The 20,574-nt window shown below is 34.5% G+C and overlaps 1 protein-coding gene across 2 annotated transcripts in view; it reads left to right on the top strand.

Moving 5' to 3' along the window:
* LOC150104944 (guanine nucleotide exchange factor for Rab-3A-like) overlaps positions 1-20,574 on the top strand; it is a 227,457-nt gene that overhangs the window by 167,557 nt on the left and 39,326 nt on the right. For both annotated transcript variants that reach the window (XM_090396061.1, XM_090396060.1), the window contains exons 8-9: positions 5-84; positions 12,118-12,217. In XM_090396061.1, coding sequence (XP_090252187.1) covers positions 5-84; positions 12,118-12,217 — 180 coding nt within the window. The remainder of the gene's footprint in view (positions 1-4; positions 85-12,117; positions 12,218-20,574) is intronic.

Genomic DNA, 20,574 nt, shown 5'->3' with positions numbered 1-20,574 from the left:
TCAGCTATCTGAAGAGGTCCTTCATGCCATTGAAAATAACTCCATTACTGTGGAATCTGTAAATGGGAAAAATCCATTTCCAAAGTAAGTAATCATGTTAGACCTGATTGATCTTGAGTGTGTTTAATGTTAATGATAGCATTAATGGGAATACCATCTTATTATTTTTTTGTTTTGTGGGGGGGGGTGTTTTAAACTTGCTCATATCCAGTCTCTTATGTAAAAAAAAATCTACATCTTCATTATGATCCTGTTATTCTTGTTTCACCCTTTTCTAAATAATGAAGAAATTCATTAATTACATTATGCTGTTTCAAAACCTATCTAGTTTACATTTGTCATTACTGGTCAACTTTAAATCCTGCTTTCTTGCAAACAGTTTGACAAATGCAGTTGAAAAATAAAATGACACAGTGGAAGTTCAATGTTTGATATTTTCTTTCCCATGAAATGTTTCAATATATGAGAGTAGTACTGATTCATATACAGAGTATTTCAGATTAAAGCAACCCTATTCAGAGCAATCTGTAGAGAGAACCAGTAGACAAAATATCCTCAAAGTTGTACCCTAACTAGATCACAGGGAAAAGATTTTGATAATAAAAAAAAATTAGTTCAAAAATGACTGATAGAAGAAATATGGCACTGTGAGTAGGAGAAAATTACATTAATGTGAACTGGATGGATTGTGAAAGAATTCAAAGTCAATGACAAAAGAAGTTATTCGATGTTTATTTTTCTCATTTCATAATATAATGTGATACAAAAACATATCACAAAGAACTGACATGCTGCAAGGAGCTATCAAGGAAATCTTGGATAATCAGTGGGCAGGACCAATAGCTGATAATACCATATAGCATTGTCTCCAGAAAAATGCAACTAATCTGCCAGGTGAAGAACTTGGCCTGATACACCATGCTTTCGAGGTAACCCCCCAAAGCCAAGAGTCACAGGGGATTAAGGTCTAGTGAATGTGTTGGCCAATTTGGGTGCACCAAGCAGTGTTGATGTATATATACACACACTGCTTAAAAAGACGTCAAACAGACACCATAGTATGGTGTGACAAACAAACAGCCATGATTGTCCACCTTAAGATGTAGGACCTCCTTTTGATGCGATGACTGCAGCAATCCTACAGGATATACTTAACACAAGTGTACAATAGAGATCAGTGAGAATTTCTAGCCATTCTACCTGTAGGCATATAATGAGGTCCCTGACTGTTGTGGGATGAACGTCCCTTGACCTCACACAATGCTTCAGTTCATTCCACAGATGTTCAGTAGGGTTGAGAACAGAGCTTTGTGGTGGCCAGTCAAGCATGGTGATGTGCATGTCCACAAACCATGTAGTTACAGCAGACACAAAGCATTGTCTTGCTGAAAGAGACAATGGTCAGTTCTCTAGAAAGGCCACAAAGTAGGAAGCATTGCATTGTCCAGAATGTTCGGTTACCTCTCAGAGTTCAGTGTTCTTGACACCACAAACAGAGGTCAGAGACCAAACTAGGAAAAACAAGACCATACCATCACACCACCACCTCCAAATTACGCACTCTGGTAAGAGACATTCACCAGGCATTGGCCACCACCAAACCTGTCCATTTGCTCTGTAGAGTGTGTAGTGTGTAGCATCTTGCCCATGGGCAAGATGCATCGTGTCCCATGGGTGTGTCCATCGACTTCTTTTCAAGCAGTGTATATATTTATTTATTGACTATTCAGAATTATGAGGGGAAAGAAATGACAAGGTATTTATTTTTGTTATCAAAGGTTAATTTTGTTATCTTCTTTTCAACCAGTGTATATATTTATTTATTGACTATTCAGAATTATGAGGGGAAAGAAATGACAAAATGTTTATTTTTGTTATCAAAGGAGACAGAATACTGATAATTTAAATTTATTTGAAATACAAATGGAAATGAAAAGTTTTATTTATAGAGAAGTTATAAGTAGTGTGTGTGTTGTCACAGATTTTTAATATATATATATATATATATATATATTTATAAAATTAATATTTAACTGATTAGAACCCGAGAAAGTATAACACAAAAAACTTGAATAAATCACGACTAGTTTCATCAAAAGCATGCTATTGTTAGCATGAGTTGAATGTGTGTGACAGATAATTTTAGAGTGCCAGTACTGAATTACTGCGCTATGGGAATCAGGCAAATTGTAGCTCAGATTGTTGTTCATGTGTGAATGGTCCAGAACTATTTCTTTGGATTCATCTTTCAAATTCATCCTTGCATATATATAAATTTGTTGTGCAGTCCCAATCAACTTGGTGTTGATGTTCTTCGAGGTTAGAGTTGGCAGAGAAAAGAAACCTCGAATAATGTCAACACCAAGTTGATTGGGACTGCACAACCAATTTATATATATGCAAGGATGAATTTGAAAGATGAATTATAGAATCCAAAGAAATAGTTCTGGACCCTTCACACATGAACAACAATCTGAGCTACAATTTGCCTGATTCCCATAGTGCAGTAATCCAGTACTGGCACTCTAAAATTAACTGTCACACACATTCAATTCATGTTAACAATAGCACGCGGTCACCTATTCAAATATGACTGTTACTATTCTTCTTCTTTTTATTAAGCTGGAAAGTCTATGTTTTTTACCTTGTTAGTTTTATAAGTTTTGTATTATTTCTTACTCACCTGACGAAGTCAGGACACTGATGAAATCATGATTTATTAAAGTTTTTTGTGTTATACTTTCTTGGGTTCTAGTCAGTTAAATATTAATTTTATAAATGTATACATCCCGAGCCAATCTTAATAACAATATATATATATTTTTTTTTTTTTTTTTTTTTTTTTGACGGAGCATTATTTTCTGAGAGTGAATTTCTTTTGCTCTGAATTAGAACAATTCAAATCCAAAGCAAAAAAAAAAAAAAAAAATTGCTGCTCTGGATTAGATCCTGAAAGATAGAAATATATTTGCAAAAAAATTTTGTTAATATTCAATTTACCATTGAGATTGAAAACAGCAACTCTTTCTTTTCTAGATATGCTTATCACACATCTTTCCTCAGGCTGTCTGTCCTTCACGGTCTGCCACAAACATACATAAGGATTCATACCACCATCCAGCACAAAAACTAGGGGTCATCAGCACCCTCAAATATAGAGCCCTAGCAGTTTGCTTTGATGAGTAGGCACTGAGAATGAATACGAAATTATTAGGCAAACCTTTATAAAAAAAAAAAAAAAAAACAGCTATAACAGAAAAGACAGTTCACAAGATCATCTACAAAAATGCCATGAAAGGTAAAAAGGATTACCAAAATGACATAGCTATACCTTAGAGGAATGTGAGGAAAAAATAGAACACTACAGAAATACAACATTAAGGCTTCGAACTTCCTGTGAAATTTAAAAAAAAAAAATTTCAAAAAAAGAAACCTAAGGTCACCTTCCTGACCTTGCCCATTTTGGGGTTCACAAAATCCAATGTACCTGCAATTATCCTACGTAGAGGAAGCAGGGTGCACAATTCCAACAAGAAATGATAAATACAAATGCTACATTGAATTCCTCTGCTAGGATAAAACAGGCCTGTCAGACCATGCACTCCAAACATGTCGCAGAATTAACTGGAAAGGTGCCAAGTCCCTACACAGCACCAAAACCTGTTTTGAAAGAAAATTCAAGGAAGCATGTGTGAGATACTGATGCATCATCCTAATCTGAACAAGAATGATGGATTAGTAATTCTAAGAATCTGGAAGACCCATCTGCAATCCATATAGCATCTAGAACATGATGGCAGAACCCCAACACAAGAAAACCTTAAGATACAGGACTGTAGAGAGGCATTTTAAGTGGTTCCACTGTAATTTTTTTAAATAATTAGTATGTTATGCATAAAGATTGATTTATCTTATTATTTTATAATTTGTTACTATTGATCTATGTATTTATTTTATCATGATTTTTTTTTTTTTAACCAGAAGTCAGGCTAGCATAAACGATTAACAAAGCAGTTAGATTTAGCTTACTTTTGTGTAGCATCATGTATCTTGTGTCTTGTTTATATGTATGTTGTCCTAATGATGACTTCAATATAGAGGTTGAAATGTCGAGTGTTATTTGCTTAATCATAATTAAAGTAATTGCTCTAACACATTTTTGTCTCCATGAATCCTACACAATGAAAAAATATTTTGTTCTACTCTGAAATAATTGAGTATAAGATTAAAAAGATTCATTTTTTTGGCTATTTATTTCAACTCCTGCTGCTGAGTAAAACCCATTCACATTATTTCATTGTTCTCCATCACTTTATAAACAGTAATGAATGGACTTACAAACAAACTGTGTTTATAGTTACATTTATAACTGTTGGTCCTGAATTAGGGATCATCTTGGTTGATCGACATCGGTTAGTCTTGATCTAGAGACTCTTTTGTTACCTTTCATACATGAGAATAATTGTTCACATAAATGGTGCTTCCAAAATAACATAGAATATTTGCTGCAAACTTTTTCATTTCCGAATATTTTTGATCTAAATAAGCGTATATTTTTGGAACACTTACTTCTTGGTATTTCTCTTTTAGAGTGGAATCATTTTGCATTATTTTTTAAAAGAAAAAATAATGCAGTTTCATCAGTAAGTTCCATTTGAATACAAATAGGAGCTTTTTCGAAATTAAAGAAAAAAGCACTTGTAAAAAGTGAAAAAACTTCTTCTTGTTCCTTAAAATCTACAAATTGCCTATCAAATTCTTCTTTACTCTTTTCTAGTTTGGGACAATATTGAGAAAAGGTAAAACTTTGATTCTTATTGTAAAAGATAATATCGACATTCTTAGTTGATATTCTCTTTTTTGATAAATAATGCAGTTCCATCAGTAAGTTCCATTTGAATACACATAGGAGCTTTTTCGAAATTAAAGAAAAATGCACCTGTAAAAAGTGAAAAAACTTCTTCGTGCTCCTTAAAATCTACAAATTGCCTATCAAATTCTTCTTTACTCTTTTCTAGTTTGGGACATTTTTAGGAACATGTCCTCTAAAAGTAGAAAAAAGCTTTTTAGAACCTTATGACAAGATAACCAAAGATTCTGTGTAATATGGTAGCCCTTCAAATTCACTCTCGGAGTCTTAGAAATTGTGCAAACTGGCAGTGATTGAGGCCTCTGGATCAGATGAAGTTGACAGTATTTGTCACAAGCTTGAGTACGCTGCTCATTTCCAAACTTTGGAGCACAGGACCTGCTGATGAATAATGCAGTGGAAAGATTGCAGTTTTGGAATGTCTGGATACATTTCCTTTAACTTTGCTGCAGGTCTTGGTACAAAACCTTTATTTTTGTCTGTCATTGGTGGAGCATCATTGGTTGTCACAGCCTGTTCAGAGGAAGTTGGCATATTTCCAAAATGCTCCACAAGGTGTCATAAATGTCTTCCCCTGTAGTGGTTCCATGGATGGGAATCATATGAATATTACTGAAGAACTCTACAGTAATATTCATATTGTCATCGCAAGCCTGAAGAAACAGAGCAACTTGAGCCACGTCGTGAATATCGAAACTTGCACTTGATGAAAGCACTCTACGTTTGCAGATATTGCTTGCAACTGGTCATGCAGATTATCTGCCATTTCAGTTATTCTTTTGATCACAGTATTTCTGGGCAAAGAAATATCGTGGAATACTTGCACATTTTTGGGACATACTTTTTCGGCTGCTTTTATTATACACTCCTTAACCAAGGAACTGTTATTAAAAGGTTTGGAATGTTTCACCAATAAATAGCTGATTTCATAACTGGCTCTCATTGCTGATTCAATGTCTTTCATAATTTTTGAAAATACTTGTTGACATTGAAATGAATTCTTCATCATCAAATTCCTGCCATGTATCCTCAAGGGGTGTACAGGATATGATAGTACTACATGAAAAATTACATCATTACTAATTTCCTATTTAAAATTTTCTTCCAAATCAGTCTGTTACTTGTCAAGACTCCAACATTATCAGATCTTATATTTCTATCATCTAAGGCAGTGGTGGCGAATTCAAAAGTTTACAAATCTGGTTGCTGACGTGCCTGACATGTCAGCAACTAATTAATACAACACGAATTAATTAATTAACATTAATTAATACAAAATTAATTGCAGAATTTTATTGAGACAAGTTTAAAAATTAATATAGAATTTCATAATAATGAACACATAATTTGACATACATTGTCGTATTAACATAATACAACATAAAATACAAATCAATATTAACCTTTTGAAAGGTGATGCAAGAGAGTGTGAAAATTACAGAACTATAGCATTTATTTCTCATGCAAGTAAAGTCTTAAGATCATTCAGAAAAGACTGGAACCATTCATGAAGAGAGAAATGCCAGATGAACACGCAGGATTTCGAAAAGGCAGAGAAACGAGATCAAATTGCCAATGTGAGATGGATAATAGAAAGAGCACAAGAATGTCTATCTTTGTTTCCCTGACTATAGCAAGGCTTTTGACTCTGTAGATCATGTGAAACTGTGGAATGTGTTAAGAACAATGGGAGTCCCAGAGCATTTCATTATCCTTCTGAGGAATCTTTATTATGAACAAGAAGCTACTGTCCGAACAGATCTTGAAGAAACCGAGTATTTCACAATAGGTAAAGGGGTGTGACAAGGATGTATTTTATCTCCATACCTGTTTTACTTGTACAGCAAATACATTTCAAGAATGGCAGGGCTGGAGGAGTCTTCAGTTGGAATTAAAATTGGTGGGAAAAAATATTAATAATTTGAGATATGCTGATGAATACCACCTTGTGAATCAGCTAGCAGAATGCAAAGAAGATTTGAAGGAACTTATTATGAAAGTTAAAGAAGAAAGTGCTAAATATGGTCTTAAACTTAACCTCAAAAAGACAAAAGTTATGGCAACATGTGAACGTAATGATTTTGAAGTAGATGGGGAGAAAATGGAAGCAGTTAACAATTTTGTGTTCCTAGGATCTTGAATTGATAAAGATGGTTATTGTACCGAAGAAGTTAGAAGATTATTACTCGGGAAAAAAAGCAATGACAAATTTAAGCAAGATCTTTAAAGATATTAGCCTCGCAACAAAAATCAGAATCGTGAAAGCAATGGTATTCCCTGTGGTGCTGTATGGATGTAATAGTTGGACCCTGAGAAAAAGTGAAAGAAGAAAGATAGATGCATTTGAATTATGGGTTTGGAGACGCTTACTAAGAGTACCATGGACTGCAAAGCAAACCAATAAATCAGTGATAGACAGAATAAAGCCAGATTGCTCCCTTGAAGCTATGATCATCAAGCAAAAATTGTCATACTTCGGACATTATGAAAGCAAACAAATGACAATCTGGAGAAGATGATGATGCGTGCTAAAGTTGATGGAAGCAGGAGAAGAGGAAGACCAAGAATTAGATGGGTGGATGGAGTTAAAGAAGCAACTGGAGTGCACTTGGAGGTTCTGAAAGACATGGTCAGGGACAGATCAGAATGGAGAGTGCATGTTCATGGAGCTGCCAGGAGTCGGAAATGACTCGATGGATCATAATACACATACACTTGCTTGCACATTTTATATTTATCAATTATTTCATATTTATTACAACTATTGTTTTTGTTTTGGGGTGCTTAAGGGTCAAAGCTGTATAACTGAGAGGAGACCTCCACATAGCCTTTAAAGGAATGCGGAGAACCGACCAGGGCTTCTGACCTAATGTCCAGTCCTCACCTTCTCGTGGTGCACCCTGTTGGGTATCTACTTTGATACTGAACGAACGAGGATGGGCTGGCAATTTGGGATTTACCCAACCAAATTGTATTCTTATTGGTTAAACCGAAATAAAAAATGATGATGCAACATGACAAAATTTCATGCCGGCTGGGGCGTCGCCCGGTTAAACAAGGCCCCCGTTGTTTTCGCCAGGAAACCAGGGTGAACAGCGAAAAGTCAGCTACTGGAACAAATCTGAAAACAAACCCCAACTCAACATCACCGGAGTTAAAGATCGGTACTATCAACGTAAGAAGCCTGAATGACAAAGTAATGGAGCTAGCTGAGGAATTAGATAAGTACCAGATCGACATAATAGGGGTGACTGAAACAAAAAAGACCAAAACTGGTGAGATCTTTCTGAGCAATAAATACAAAATGTTATATTCAGGCAATGACAATCAAGGAAAACGAGTAGCCATAGTATTCAACACAAAATACGAGGCTAATCTTCTTGAATGGCAGTCAGTCTCGAGTAGAGTAATGTGGGCAAATATGAGAATGGGGAACTGGACAATGAGACTTATTTGTGCCTATGGTCCCACAGAAGGTTCTACTAAGGTAGAAGTGGAGGAATTTTTTGAGGCTTTTGAAAAAGCAACTGACACAATGAAAAAGGAAAAGTTGGTCCTTGTTGGGGATCTAAATAGTAGAGTAGGAAATGATTGTGAGACATACAAAAATATTTTGGGAAAATTTGGAGAAAAGAGCAAAGCTAATAACAATGGCAAATATCAATGGAGAATGGGGAACTGGACAATGAGACTTATTTGTGCCTATGGTCCCACAGAAGGTTCTACTAAGGTAGAAGTGGAGGAATTTTTTGAGGCTTTTGAAAAAGCAACTGACACAATGAAAAAGGAAAAGTTGGTCCTTGTTGGGGATCTAAATAGTAGAGTAGGAAATGATTGTGAGACATACAAAAATATTTTGGGAAAATTTGGAGAAAAGAGCAAAGCTAATAACAATGGCAAATATCTGTTTGATTTCTGATCAGGACATGGACTGGTTATTACTAACACCATGTTCCAACATAAAAATGTGCACAAATTCACATGGAGAGAAGAGGCTAGGAATAAGAAAAGTCTCATTGACTATGTTATTGTTGATAGTGATGTTTTCTCCCTGGTGCAGGTCACCAGAGTGTACAGAGGATTTGAAATTGGAAGTGATCACTATTTAGTCTTGAGCAGGATAAAATTGAATTTCATATTGAAAAGAATAACATGTAAGAAAGTTTTAAAGCGAATAAAAGTTGAGCAGCTCTCAGATGTGAACTGTAGACTAAAATACAGAAATATTATTGAAAAGAAAATGAAAGAGTTTGAGAACAGGAATCAAACCTTGGAGATTCAGTGGCAAACTCTGAAGGAAACATTGATTGATTCTGCCAGAGAGGCATGTGGTGAGGTTGTGTGCAAGGATAAAAAAATCAGAACTCCCTGGTGGACACAGGAAGTTAAAGAGGCAGTGAAGGAAAAGAAGAAAGCATATCAAAAGTTCCTGGCAAATAAGTCAGCTTTTACTCTTACAGAATACAGAGACAAATGTAAGAAAGCTAAACAAAAGTAATGGGAGGACTTTGGCAAGAATATAGAAAATAAATATCAAGAAGGTGGCAAAATATTCTGGAGGTTGTTGAAGAAGAGGAATGGAGGAAAGAGTGCTGTAAAAGGAATTAGAGATGATAAAGGTGAAATAAAAAAAAAGGAAAAAAATATATCCTTGAAGTATGGAGTAATTACTTTGAAAAACTGCTAAATGAAACAAGCAGTGATGACAGCACAGTGATAAAAAACACTGACCAGGCATGCAGTCAGGAATACATATCCATACTTGAAGTAGAAAAAGCCATCAAAGGCTTGAAATGTGGAAAGGCAGCAGGAGTAGATGATATTCGACCACAAATGCTGAAGTATGGTGGTATAAGAGTCTTACAGTGGCTGCACTGCATAGTTCAGAAAGCCTGGACAGAGGGACGAATTCCCGATGATTGGAGTAGAGCTCTCATAGTACCCATATATAAAAAGGGAAATAAAACTGAATGTGAGAATTACAGAGGTATTTCCCTACTGAGTGTTCCTGGCAAGATCTATGCAAGTATACTTGAGAAACGGTTGAGAAGAATTGTGGAAGAAAAGCTTGGTGAAGAACAAGCTGGATTCAGTCCAAATAGAGGCTGTCAGGATCAGATCTTCACTTTACGACAAATAGTCGAGAAAGCATGGGAATATAACAAAGATCTGTATTTAAGTTTTGTCGATTTGGAAAAGGCATATGACAAGGTGCCAAGAGAAAAGCTATTCAATACGCTACAGTTATATGGTGTCGATGGGGCATTATATCAAGCAATACTTAGTTTTTATTTGAGTTGTGAGTCAGCAGTTAGAATTGAAGGAAGTACAGGAAGATGGTTTAATGTTAAATCTGGTGTGAGACAAGGATGTACATTATCCCCTCTGTTATTCATTATCTATATGGATCACATTATGAAGGAATGTGGTATTAAACCTGATATCAAAATTGGAGATGTTAATGTCAGCTCTTTGCTTTATGTGGATGATGTTATACTTCTAAATAAATCCGCTACAAGTCTGCAAGATTCTCTGACTAAATTGAATAGCTGTTGTAATAGATATGGTATGAAGGTCAGCAATAAAAAGACAAAGACAATGAAAATAGGCAGAATCATTGAAAATGTCAACTGTGTTGTGAATGGAGAACCTGTGGAACAAGTAAAACATTTCAGCTACTTAGGCACAATTTTTACTGAAGATGGTAAACTAAATATAGAAATAGACAACAGAATCAGCAAAGCTGGTATCGTGGGAAGTCAATTGAATAAATTCATATGGAATAAGAAAGAAATTAGTCGGAATACTAAATTAGCTGTATACAAGACTGTGTTCAAACCAATTTTAACTTATGGATCTGAGAGCTGGGTCAGAAGTAAAACACTTGACCAAAGACTAGAAACCGCAGATATGAGAGTCCTGAGAAAGATTAGAGGCGTGAACAGATGGCATCAATGGCAATATCATATTAAAAATGAGGATATTAGGAAAGAACTTGACATTGTCAGCATCCAGGAATGCGTTAGCAGAGCTAATCTCAGGTGGCATGATCACTTAAATAGAATGGGAGAGGAAAGATTAGCAAAACAAGTGTTCTCTGCCAGGTTGGCAGGAAAACGACCCAGAGGAAGACCAAGATATAGGTGGATTGATACGGTACAAAGTGCCTTAGACGATAGAAATATAAGATCTGATAATGTTGGAGTCTTGACAAGTAACAGACTGATTTGGAGGAAAATTGTAGATAGGAAGTTAGTAATGATGTAATTTTTTCATGTAGTACTGTCATATCCTGTACACCCCTTGAGGGTACATGGCAGGAATTTGATGATGATGATGATGATTGTTTTTGTTTTCTTTGTACAATGAGGCTTATGTTCTGAAGTGATAATTTAGAACTAACAACTTGAACTTGTATGATGCATTAAAAACTGAAGTAAATGCTAGATAGTGAGATATTGCATTCTTAAACATTGATGAGTAGTTATGTCGGTGGTGTAGTAGATTCTGAAAAATGCTTCCAATATACCACTCTTCTTTATGATAGTCTCATCCATGAAAGTTGCGCCACATATATTGGAAAGAAAGGAACATATATTGTATTATTCCTGTGGATGAGTCAAGTGTTAATCTAATGAAAGCTCGCTGAAACCTAACTGGTTCTATTACATCACTTCAGGTCTTTAGTATGCAAGAGAGTGGTTTCATACTGAACATTGAAAATTAATGCTCGTTATTTTAATATTACAGCTACAGCAATTAACAAATCAACATGCTATGTCTGTTAATTGTGTGCTTTGGCTGATTTGCCTTTTTTTTCTTTGCAGGATGATATGTCCACTCTGAAACTCCTAAAGACTTACAAACATCTATGTCACACAGTTAAGCCCATAGTCTGCCACTATCAGTACTAGAATTGCCCACTAAACCTCTAATGTTACAAATTATATACATTAATTGAAATCATTGAAGATTAAACTACAGTACTGTATCACTAAGGAGTTGGGTTATATTAGTATATAAAACAAAATGTGATAAAATTTAAGCGATTCAAAAAGATCAAATCTTATTTATGCTTATGCTACTTCTTAAACATTGTTTGGCATTGATTTTACTACTGTCTGTTAAAGTTTAATTATTTTGATTAAAAAATATATATATAAACAGTTTAAGCTGTGATTTCCAAACTTTGTTACAGTTAGCCTTCTAAAAGTCTAATTTCCAATATATATGTTTTTTTTTTTCAGGCGATGTGCACTTTTAGAAGCACCACGTTTATGTAAGTATAGAATGAAACTGGGAGATGCAAATGAATGGCATTATATCTCCCAACTTTGCAGAAACAGGGTAAGGATTACTTTTGTAAATAAATGTTTTAGATAACACTATTTATTTTCATTCAGTTATAGAGAACAGAAATAGTTTATAGTGGAAAGTTTGCTATGGCGAGTTTTTAAAAAATGCAATTGTGGTTTTGACTTTTTTGATAGTTTGTTACAGTAAGCAAATTTGCTGTATTGGGTCTTGCTAGTAGGAGTTAATTTTATGTAGAATAGAAATACTGTCTGCTATATCAGTCATTGGAAAAACCAATGAATAGAGAAAAATGAGAAATACTTCTTAATATTGAGCTAAGCAGAATATGAAATGAATCCTAGTCTTACAGCAATGTTCAGAAAAATCTCAATTAAGGACACCATCATCATCAAATTCCTGCCATGCACCCTCAAGGGGGGGTGTACAGGATATGATAGTACTACATGAAAAATTTACATCATTACTAACTTATTATCTACAATTTTCCTCCAAATCAGCCTGTTATTGTCAAGACCTCCAACATTATCAGATCTTGTATTTCTATCGTCTAAAGCACTTTGTACCATATCAATCCACCTATATCTTGGTCTTCCTCTGGGTCGTTTTCCTGGCATCCTGGCAGAGAACACTTGTTTTGCTAATCCTTCCTCTCCCTTTTCTGTTTAAGTGACTATACCACCTCAAATTAGTTCTGCTTACACATTCCTGGATGCTGACAATGTCAAGTTCTTTCCTAATATCCTCATTTTTAATCCGATATTGCCATTGATGCAATCTGTTCATGCCTCTAATCTTTCTCAGGACTCTCATATCTGCGGTCTCTAGTCTTTGGTCAAGTGTTTTACTTCTGACCCAGCTCTCAGATCCATAAGTTAAAACTGGTTTGAACACTGTCTTGTATACAGCTAATTTAGTGTTCCGACTAATCTCTCTCTTATTCCATATGAATTTATTCAATTGACTTCCTGCCATACCAGCTTTGTTGATTCTGTTGTCTATTTCCATATTTAATTTACTATCTTCACTAAAAATCGTGCTTAAGTAGCTGAAATGTTTTACTTGTTCCACAGGTTCTCCATTCACAATGCAGTTGACATTTTCAACGATTCTGTCTATTTTCATTGTCTTTGTCTTTTTATTGCTGACTTTCATACCATATCTATTACAACAGTTATTCAATTTAGTAAAGAAATCTTACAGACTTCTGGCGGATTTATTTAGAAGTATAACATCATCTGCATAAAACAAAGAGCCTGAGATTAACATCTCCAATTTTGATATCAGACTTAATACCACTTTCCTTCGTAATATGATCCATATAGATAATGAATAACAGAGGGGATAATGAACATCCTTGTCTGACACCAGATTTAACATTAAACCATCTTCCTGTTCAATTAACACTTACAACTCAAATAAAGACTAAGTATTGCTTGATATAATGCTCCATTGACATCATATAACTCTAGCATATTGAATAGCTCTCTCTTGTTACCTTGTCATATGCCTTTTCCAAATTGACAAAACTTAAATACAGATCTTTGTTATATTCCCATGGTTTTTCAAGTATTTGTCGTAAAGTGAAGATCTGATAATGACAGCCTCTATTTGGCCTGAATCCAGCTTGTTCTTCACCAAGATTTTCTTCCACAATTCTTCTCTACCGTTTCTCAAGTATACTTGCATAAATCTTACCAGGAACACTCAGTAGGGAAATACCTCCATAATTTTGACATTCAGTTTTATTTCCCTTTCTATATATGGGTACTATGAGAGCTCTACTCCAATCGTCCGGAATTCGTCCCTCTGTCCAGGACTTCTGAACTATGCAGTGCACCCACTGTAAGACTTTCATATCACCATACTTTCCTGACTGTATGCCTGTTGAGTGTTTTTTACCACTTTGCTATCACTGCTTGTTTCATTTAGCAATTTTTCGAAGTAATTACTCCATACTTCAAGGATATCTTTTTCTCCTGTTTTCATGTCACCTTTATCATCTCTAACTCCTTTTACAGCACTCTTTCCTCCATTTCTAAGCTTCAACAACCTCCAGAATATTTTGCCACCTTCTTGATATTTATTTTCTATGTTCTTGCTAAATCCTCAAATGACTTTTGTTTAGCCAGTTTTACACAGTGTTTAGCTTTCTTACATTTGTCTTCTCTATATTCTCTAAGAGCACAAGCAGACTTATTTGCCAGGAACTTTTGATATGCTTTCTTCTTTTTCTTCACTGCCTCTTTAACTTTCTATGTCCACCATGGAGTTCTGATTTTTTTATCCTTGCAGACAACCTCACCACATACCTCTCTGCTGAATCAATCAGGGTTATCTTCAAGTCTTGCCACTGAATCTCCAAGGTTTGTGTCCTGTTCTCAAACTCTTTCATTTTTTCTTCAATAATCTTCGTGTATTTTAGTCTATAGTTCACATCTGAGAGCTGCTCAACTTTTATTCGCTTTAAAACTTTTTTACATGTTATTCTTTTCAATATTAAATTCAGTTTTATCCTGCTCAAGACTAAATAGTGATCACTTCCAATTTCAAATCCTCTGTACACTCTGTTGTCCTTCACCAAAGAGAAAACATCACTATCAACAATAATATATACAATTGGACTTTTCTTATTACTTGTCCCTTGTCTCCATGTGAATTTGTGCTCATTTTTATGTTGGAACATGGTGTTAGTAATAACCAGTCCATGTCCTGAGCAGAAATCCAACAAGTATTTGCCATTATTATTAGCTTTGCTCTTTTCTCCAAATTTTCCCAAAATATTTTTGTATGTCTGACAATCATTTCCTACTCTGCTATTTAGATCCCCAACAAGGACCAACTTTTCCTTTTTCATTGTGTCAGTTGCTTTCTCTAAAACCTCAAAAATTTCCTCCAATTCTACCTTAGTGGAACCTTCTGTGGGAGATAGGCACAAATAAGTCTCATTGTCCAGTTTCCCCATTCTGATATTTGCCCACATCACTCTACTTGAGACTGCCTACCATTCAAGAAGATTAGCTTCGTATTTAGTGTTGAATATTATGGCTACTCCTTCTTTTCCTTGATTGTCATTGCCTGAATATAACATTTTGTATTTATTGCTCAGAAAGATCTCACCAGTTTTTGTCTTTTTTGTTTCAGTCATCCCTATTATGTCGATTTGATACTTATCTAATTCCTCAGCTAGCTCCATTTCTTTGCCATTCAGGCTTCTTATGTTGATAGTACAGATCTTTAACTCTGGTGATGTTGAGTTAGGGTGTGTTTTCATATTTGTTCCATAACTGACTTTTCGCAAAAACAATGGGGGGCCTTGTTTAACTGGACGATGCCCCAGCTGGCATGAAATTTTGTCATGTTGTACCATTATTTTGTAATTTGGTTTAAGCTGATATGAATACAATTTGGTCGGCTAAATCCCAAATTGTCAGCCCATCCTTGTCCGTTCAGTATTCAGGTAGATACCCAACATGGTGCACCACGAGAAGGTGAGGATTGGACATTTGGTCAGAAGCCCTGGTCGGTTCTCCACATTCCTTTAAAGGCTATGTGATGGTCTCCTCTCAGTTATACAGCTTTGACCCCAATTAAGGACACACTAAATTATAATAAAAAAGCCTTTTGAGTTTTTTGGTAAATCCATGTGCATTTTTATTCCAGCATAAAAATGCACATGGATTTGTGCATTTTTATGCTGGAAGATGCAAAAAATCCATCTTACTTGTGCGAAGATGCACAAGTAAGATGGATTTACCCATCTTACTTGATTACATTGTTATTGATAATAATATCTGTAAACTTGAGGATACTTCTTGGGCATTTAGCTTCTTGTATTATCCCAGAAATATAAGTAATAGGAAGTGATTCTTAGCGGGATGGAAATGAGTATTACACTAAAAAGAAATGTGCATAAGAAAGTTTTAAAAGCAATAAAAGTTGAATTCTTTCAGATGTTAGATGAATTTTGTATATAAGGTCACATTTTGTATATCAAAATATGACCTTATCCAAATATTATTGGACAAAAATTGAATCTGCCCTTATAAGTTGAATAGCAAATTCGTGGGGGATTCATATTCTTAGAAGGAAGTATATATTGAATTGCCTGCAAAAGTAGAAAAATAAGAACTGCATTTTCTAATCAGGAAAAGAAGATATAAAGTTTCTGATAAGTATATCAAAATGTGACCTTAAAGAGTAAGAAAAAAAGAACTTATTGAAATTTAGAAGAAAAAATTATCATAGCTAAACAGCAATCATGAGAAATTTTTGGGAGAACACACACACACACACACACACACACACACACACACACACAAATCCTTAAAAATAGAAAGGTGAAGGAATTGTTCAGTAATATAAACCAAATTGAAAATAAGAATATTCCATTTGGCCACAGTAATTTCTTTGATACATTAATTAAATGAAGTAACCAATGAAAATGCATTCATACATTGTGATTATATATAATTTCAAATGAACAAATTAAATGACTACTGTAACAAAGATCATATGAAAATCAGCAGTGAAGTAATCAGTCGTGAGATGAGTATATAGTACAGGAAAACTGGAACAAACACATTAGTTGTTTCATCTGTTCATAAAAATAAAGTAGTAGCAGCTGTAGTATTGAATGCTAAATATGAGATTAATCTTCTTGAATGGCAGGCAATATCAAGTAGTAATGGAACAAATATCAGAATGGGGAAACTGCGCAATGAGACGTATTTGTGCCTATGACCCACAGAATGTAGGCACAAATACATCTCAATGTGCAATGGAAGAAGTAAAGACATTTTTTGAGGTATTAAAGAAGGCTGTTGACATAGAAAAGTTTGTCCTTTTTGGAGATCTAAACAGCAGAGTAGGAAATTATTACCAGACATATACAAATAAATGTTCTGTATGCAAGGAATAAGAAAAGTCTAATTGACTATTATTGTGAATAGCAATGTTTTTCCATTTGTTTGGTACAGAATTATACAGAGTATTTAAAATTAGAAGTAATCACCATTTAGTGTTAAGTAGGATAAAATTGAATTTCATATCGAAAAAAAAAATGTGTAAGAAAGTTTTAAGGCAAATCAAATTTTTGGCAGCTTTCACAGATGAATTTGTATACTCATACATGCAAACATTATTCAATTAAAAATGAAAGAGTCTGAAAATATGAAATGAATCTTGGATATTCAGTGGCAAACTCAGAAGAAAATCGATTCAGCCAGAGGAATGTGGCGACAAGGATAGAAAAATCAAAACTCCATGGTGGACTCAAGAAGTTAAAGAAGCAGTCAAGGAAAAGAAGAAAGTGTATCAAAAAATATTTTTACTTCCATTGCAGATTCAGATATCTAGAATATCTTCATTTAAATCAGTTTATGATCTTAGAGAATACAGAGAAAAATGTCATAGAACTAAGCAATGCATAAAAGTAGGAAAGACTACGGTAAAAAATATAGAAATTAAATATCAAGAAGGTGTAAAATATTCTGATGGCTATTGATAAAACTTTGAAATAGAAGAAAGTACTTTAAAATCATGGAAACTGAAGCTAAAGTTATTCTAGATATCTGAATTACATTCAGGTCTCTTTTTAAGCATATCTTTTTTATGCGGTTTGAAGTTATGCACTACATAACTTCAATACTTATGTACCGTTTACATAATGAACAGCATGTTGCAGCACATTCTGGCATAATGTGAGTAACGTGTGAGCAGCGAGTGTCCATGAAGTTTAATTTTGCATGTGAGTAAGTGTTTGTCTTTTCATTATAAGTCTAAATTTTGCTAATTTTTATTTTAAAGATTTAATCTGGCACAATGGAGAAAATAAAGTATCAAAGAAAAAGAGCAATTTCTTTCAAAATGAAAATTGCAATTTTAGATCGCTTAGCAAAAGGAGAAGTATCTACGGCGATTGGTACACATTTTAATTTAGGTAAATTTACTCTAAGAGCAATTAAAAAGAATGAAGTCGCAATAATAAAATCTGTCATTTCTGGCACAAAACTAAGTGCCAAATTATCATCATACTCAAGAGATTCTTTATTAGAAAAAATGGAACAAGCACTCGGAATTTGGATTGAAGAATTAACTCGAAGAATTTCTATAAGTGGTTATTTATTGGAGCCATCGACTTCCACTTCCCAGGCTGATAAAGAATTTTCGGCTAGCAAAGGATGGCTAACTGGGTTTTTAAAAAGGAATGCACTTCATAACGTGAAGTTTACAGGTGAGGTTGCAGTAGCAGATGAAGAAGCAGCCAAAAATTTTTAAGAGAAGTTAGCCAAAATTATTGAAGATGGATAATGTGCTGATCAAGTGTTTAATGCTGACGAAACAGGATTGTTTTGGAAGAAAATGCCTAGTCAAACTTACATGGCAAAGTCTCAGAAAAAAGCAAGTGGGTTTAAAGCAAGCAAAGATCTAGTAACGTTATTACTTTGTAGCAATGCATCAGGGGGATCGAATGTTGAAACCCCTCCTAGTAAATCGATCTCTAAGACCACGTGCTCTAAAAGGCAAAGATCTAAAACAGCTGCCTGTATATTGGATGGCCAATACAAAGGCCTGGGTAATAACTGCTGTATTTACTGAATGTTCAATAATTGCATTATACCAGAAGTAGGAAACATACATGAAGCAAAAAGCTCTCGATTTTAATGTTTTATTAATTGTTGACAAAAAAATCACCAAGTCATCTGCATTTAAAACATCCAAATGTGCAGGAAGTGTTTTTTTCCACCCAATACATCAAGCATTATTCAGCCATTAGATCAAGGCATAATTGCTACCTTTAAAAAATATTATGTTAAGCACACTTTTCAATTAACAGTAACTGGCATTTGGAAAAATTTTTTTACTTTGGGCTGCTTAAATCATGTTGCATCTGCTATTGCTGAAATAAGACCACAAACTTTAAATGCCTGCTGGAAAGCAGCTTGGCCTGGATCTGTTGCAAACAGTGCAACTATTCAAACATCTACATTATCAGCTGACATCATTACTTTGGCACATGAAATTGGTGGAGAAGGTTTTGATACATTTAGCCAGAATGATGTAGATGAATTGCTTGTGGATATGCCTTAGGTGACGATGATATTATTGGATAACGATTAACCTTAGATATCATCGAATATCCAGAAAACAATAGTGAAGCGGAAGAAAAACCTGTCCTCCTCACTGGAAATATAATTTGAGAAAGTCTTGAACTGTGCAATAAATTGGAAAATCATTTTCTTTTGCAATGACAGAAATTCTGAACGAGCCTTTAAATTCCAATGTGAACTGAAGAACTGTATGTCTGGATATCATGAGCGATATAAAAAAATCAGTAAAATCATCGCAAAGTTTAATCACTGATTACATTGACAGAAGAAAAAAATCAGTGCAAAACAAGGGTGAAGCTAATTCTGTTCGTGAAGAACCATTGCCTTTACCATACAGATTTGATGTGCTGACTATCTCTTCTGGTGATTAAAGTGATTTTGCACCAGTTCGCAAACGTTGTCGAATAATGTCTAATACATGAATAAAGCTTAAAAAGAAACTTAGGCATCTTATTTTCCTGAATTTTTATAAACTTTTCTATGCAATTTTAGGTTTATTTTAATTCATTGCTTCAGTTTTATGCGGTTTTAGAAAATTATGGAACGTTTCTCTAATTTTTCAATGTGATGTAAGTCTTTTTTGTGCGATGTTTTATATGCGTTTTCTGTGAAACATATCTGCTGCATAAAGAGAGACCCAACTATAATTACCTTGAAAGATTGCTAAATGAAACAAGCAGGGACAGCATGATAGCAGAAAACACTCAACAGGGATGCAGTCAGTAATGCATATCAATACCTAACGGCATTAAAAACCTGAAAGGCAGCTGGAGTAGATATTTGACCAGAAATGCTCAAATAAGGAGGTATAAAAGTTTGTGGCATACTGTATAATTCAGAAGGCCTTTTCAGAAGATCATGTTTAAAATGATAGGTACTATGACGGCTTTACTCCAATCTGTAAAAAAAAAAAATTGGAATAAAACAATGCGAGAATTAGAGGAATTTCACTACTGAGTGTTCCTAGTAAGATTTATGAAGTATACATGAGAAGCAGCTAAGAAATATTGTAAAAGGGAAGCTTGGAGAGATGAACAAGCTGGATTCAGGCTAAATAGAATTTGTCAGGATCAAATTTTCACTTGTGGACAAATAATGGAGAAGTCATGAAATATAACCAGGACCTGACCTGTATTCAAGTTTTATAGATCTGAAAAAGGCATATGACAAGACACTAAGAGAAAATCTGTTTAGAATACTTTACTTATGTGGTGTAAACGAGACATTATATCAAGTAATACATAGTCTATATCTGAGTTGTAAATCAGCAGTTAGAAT

This window comes from Typopeltis vanoorti, chromosome 7 (assembly GCF_054136105.1).
Source record: "Typopeltis vanoorti isolate ZY-2024b chromosome 7, IOZ_Tvanoo_1.0, whole genome shotgun sequence".
In the NCBI taxonomy this organism is placed as follows: domain Eukaryota; kingdom Metazoa; phylum Arthropoda; class Arachnida; order Uropygi; family Thelyphonidae; genus Typopeltis; species Typopeltis vanoorti.
This window is presented reverse-complemented; position numbering and strand designations above follow the sequence as displayed.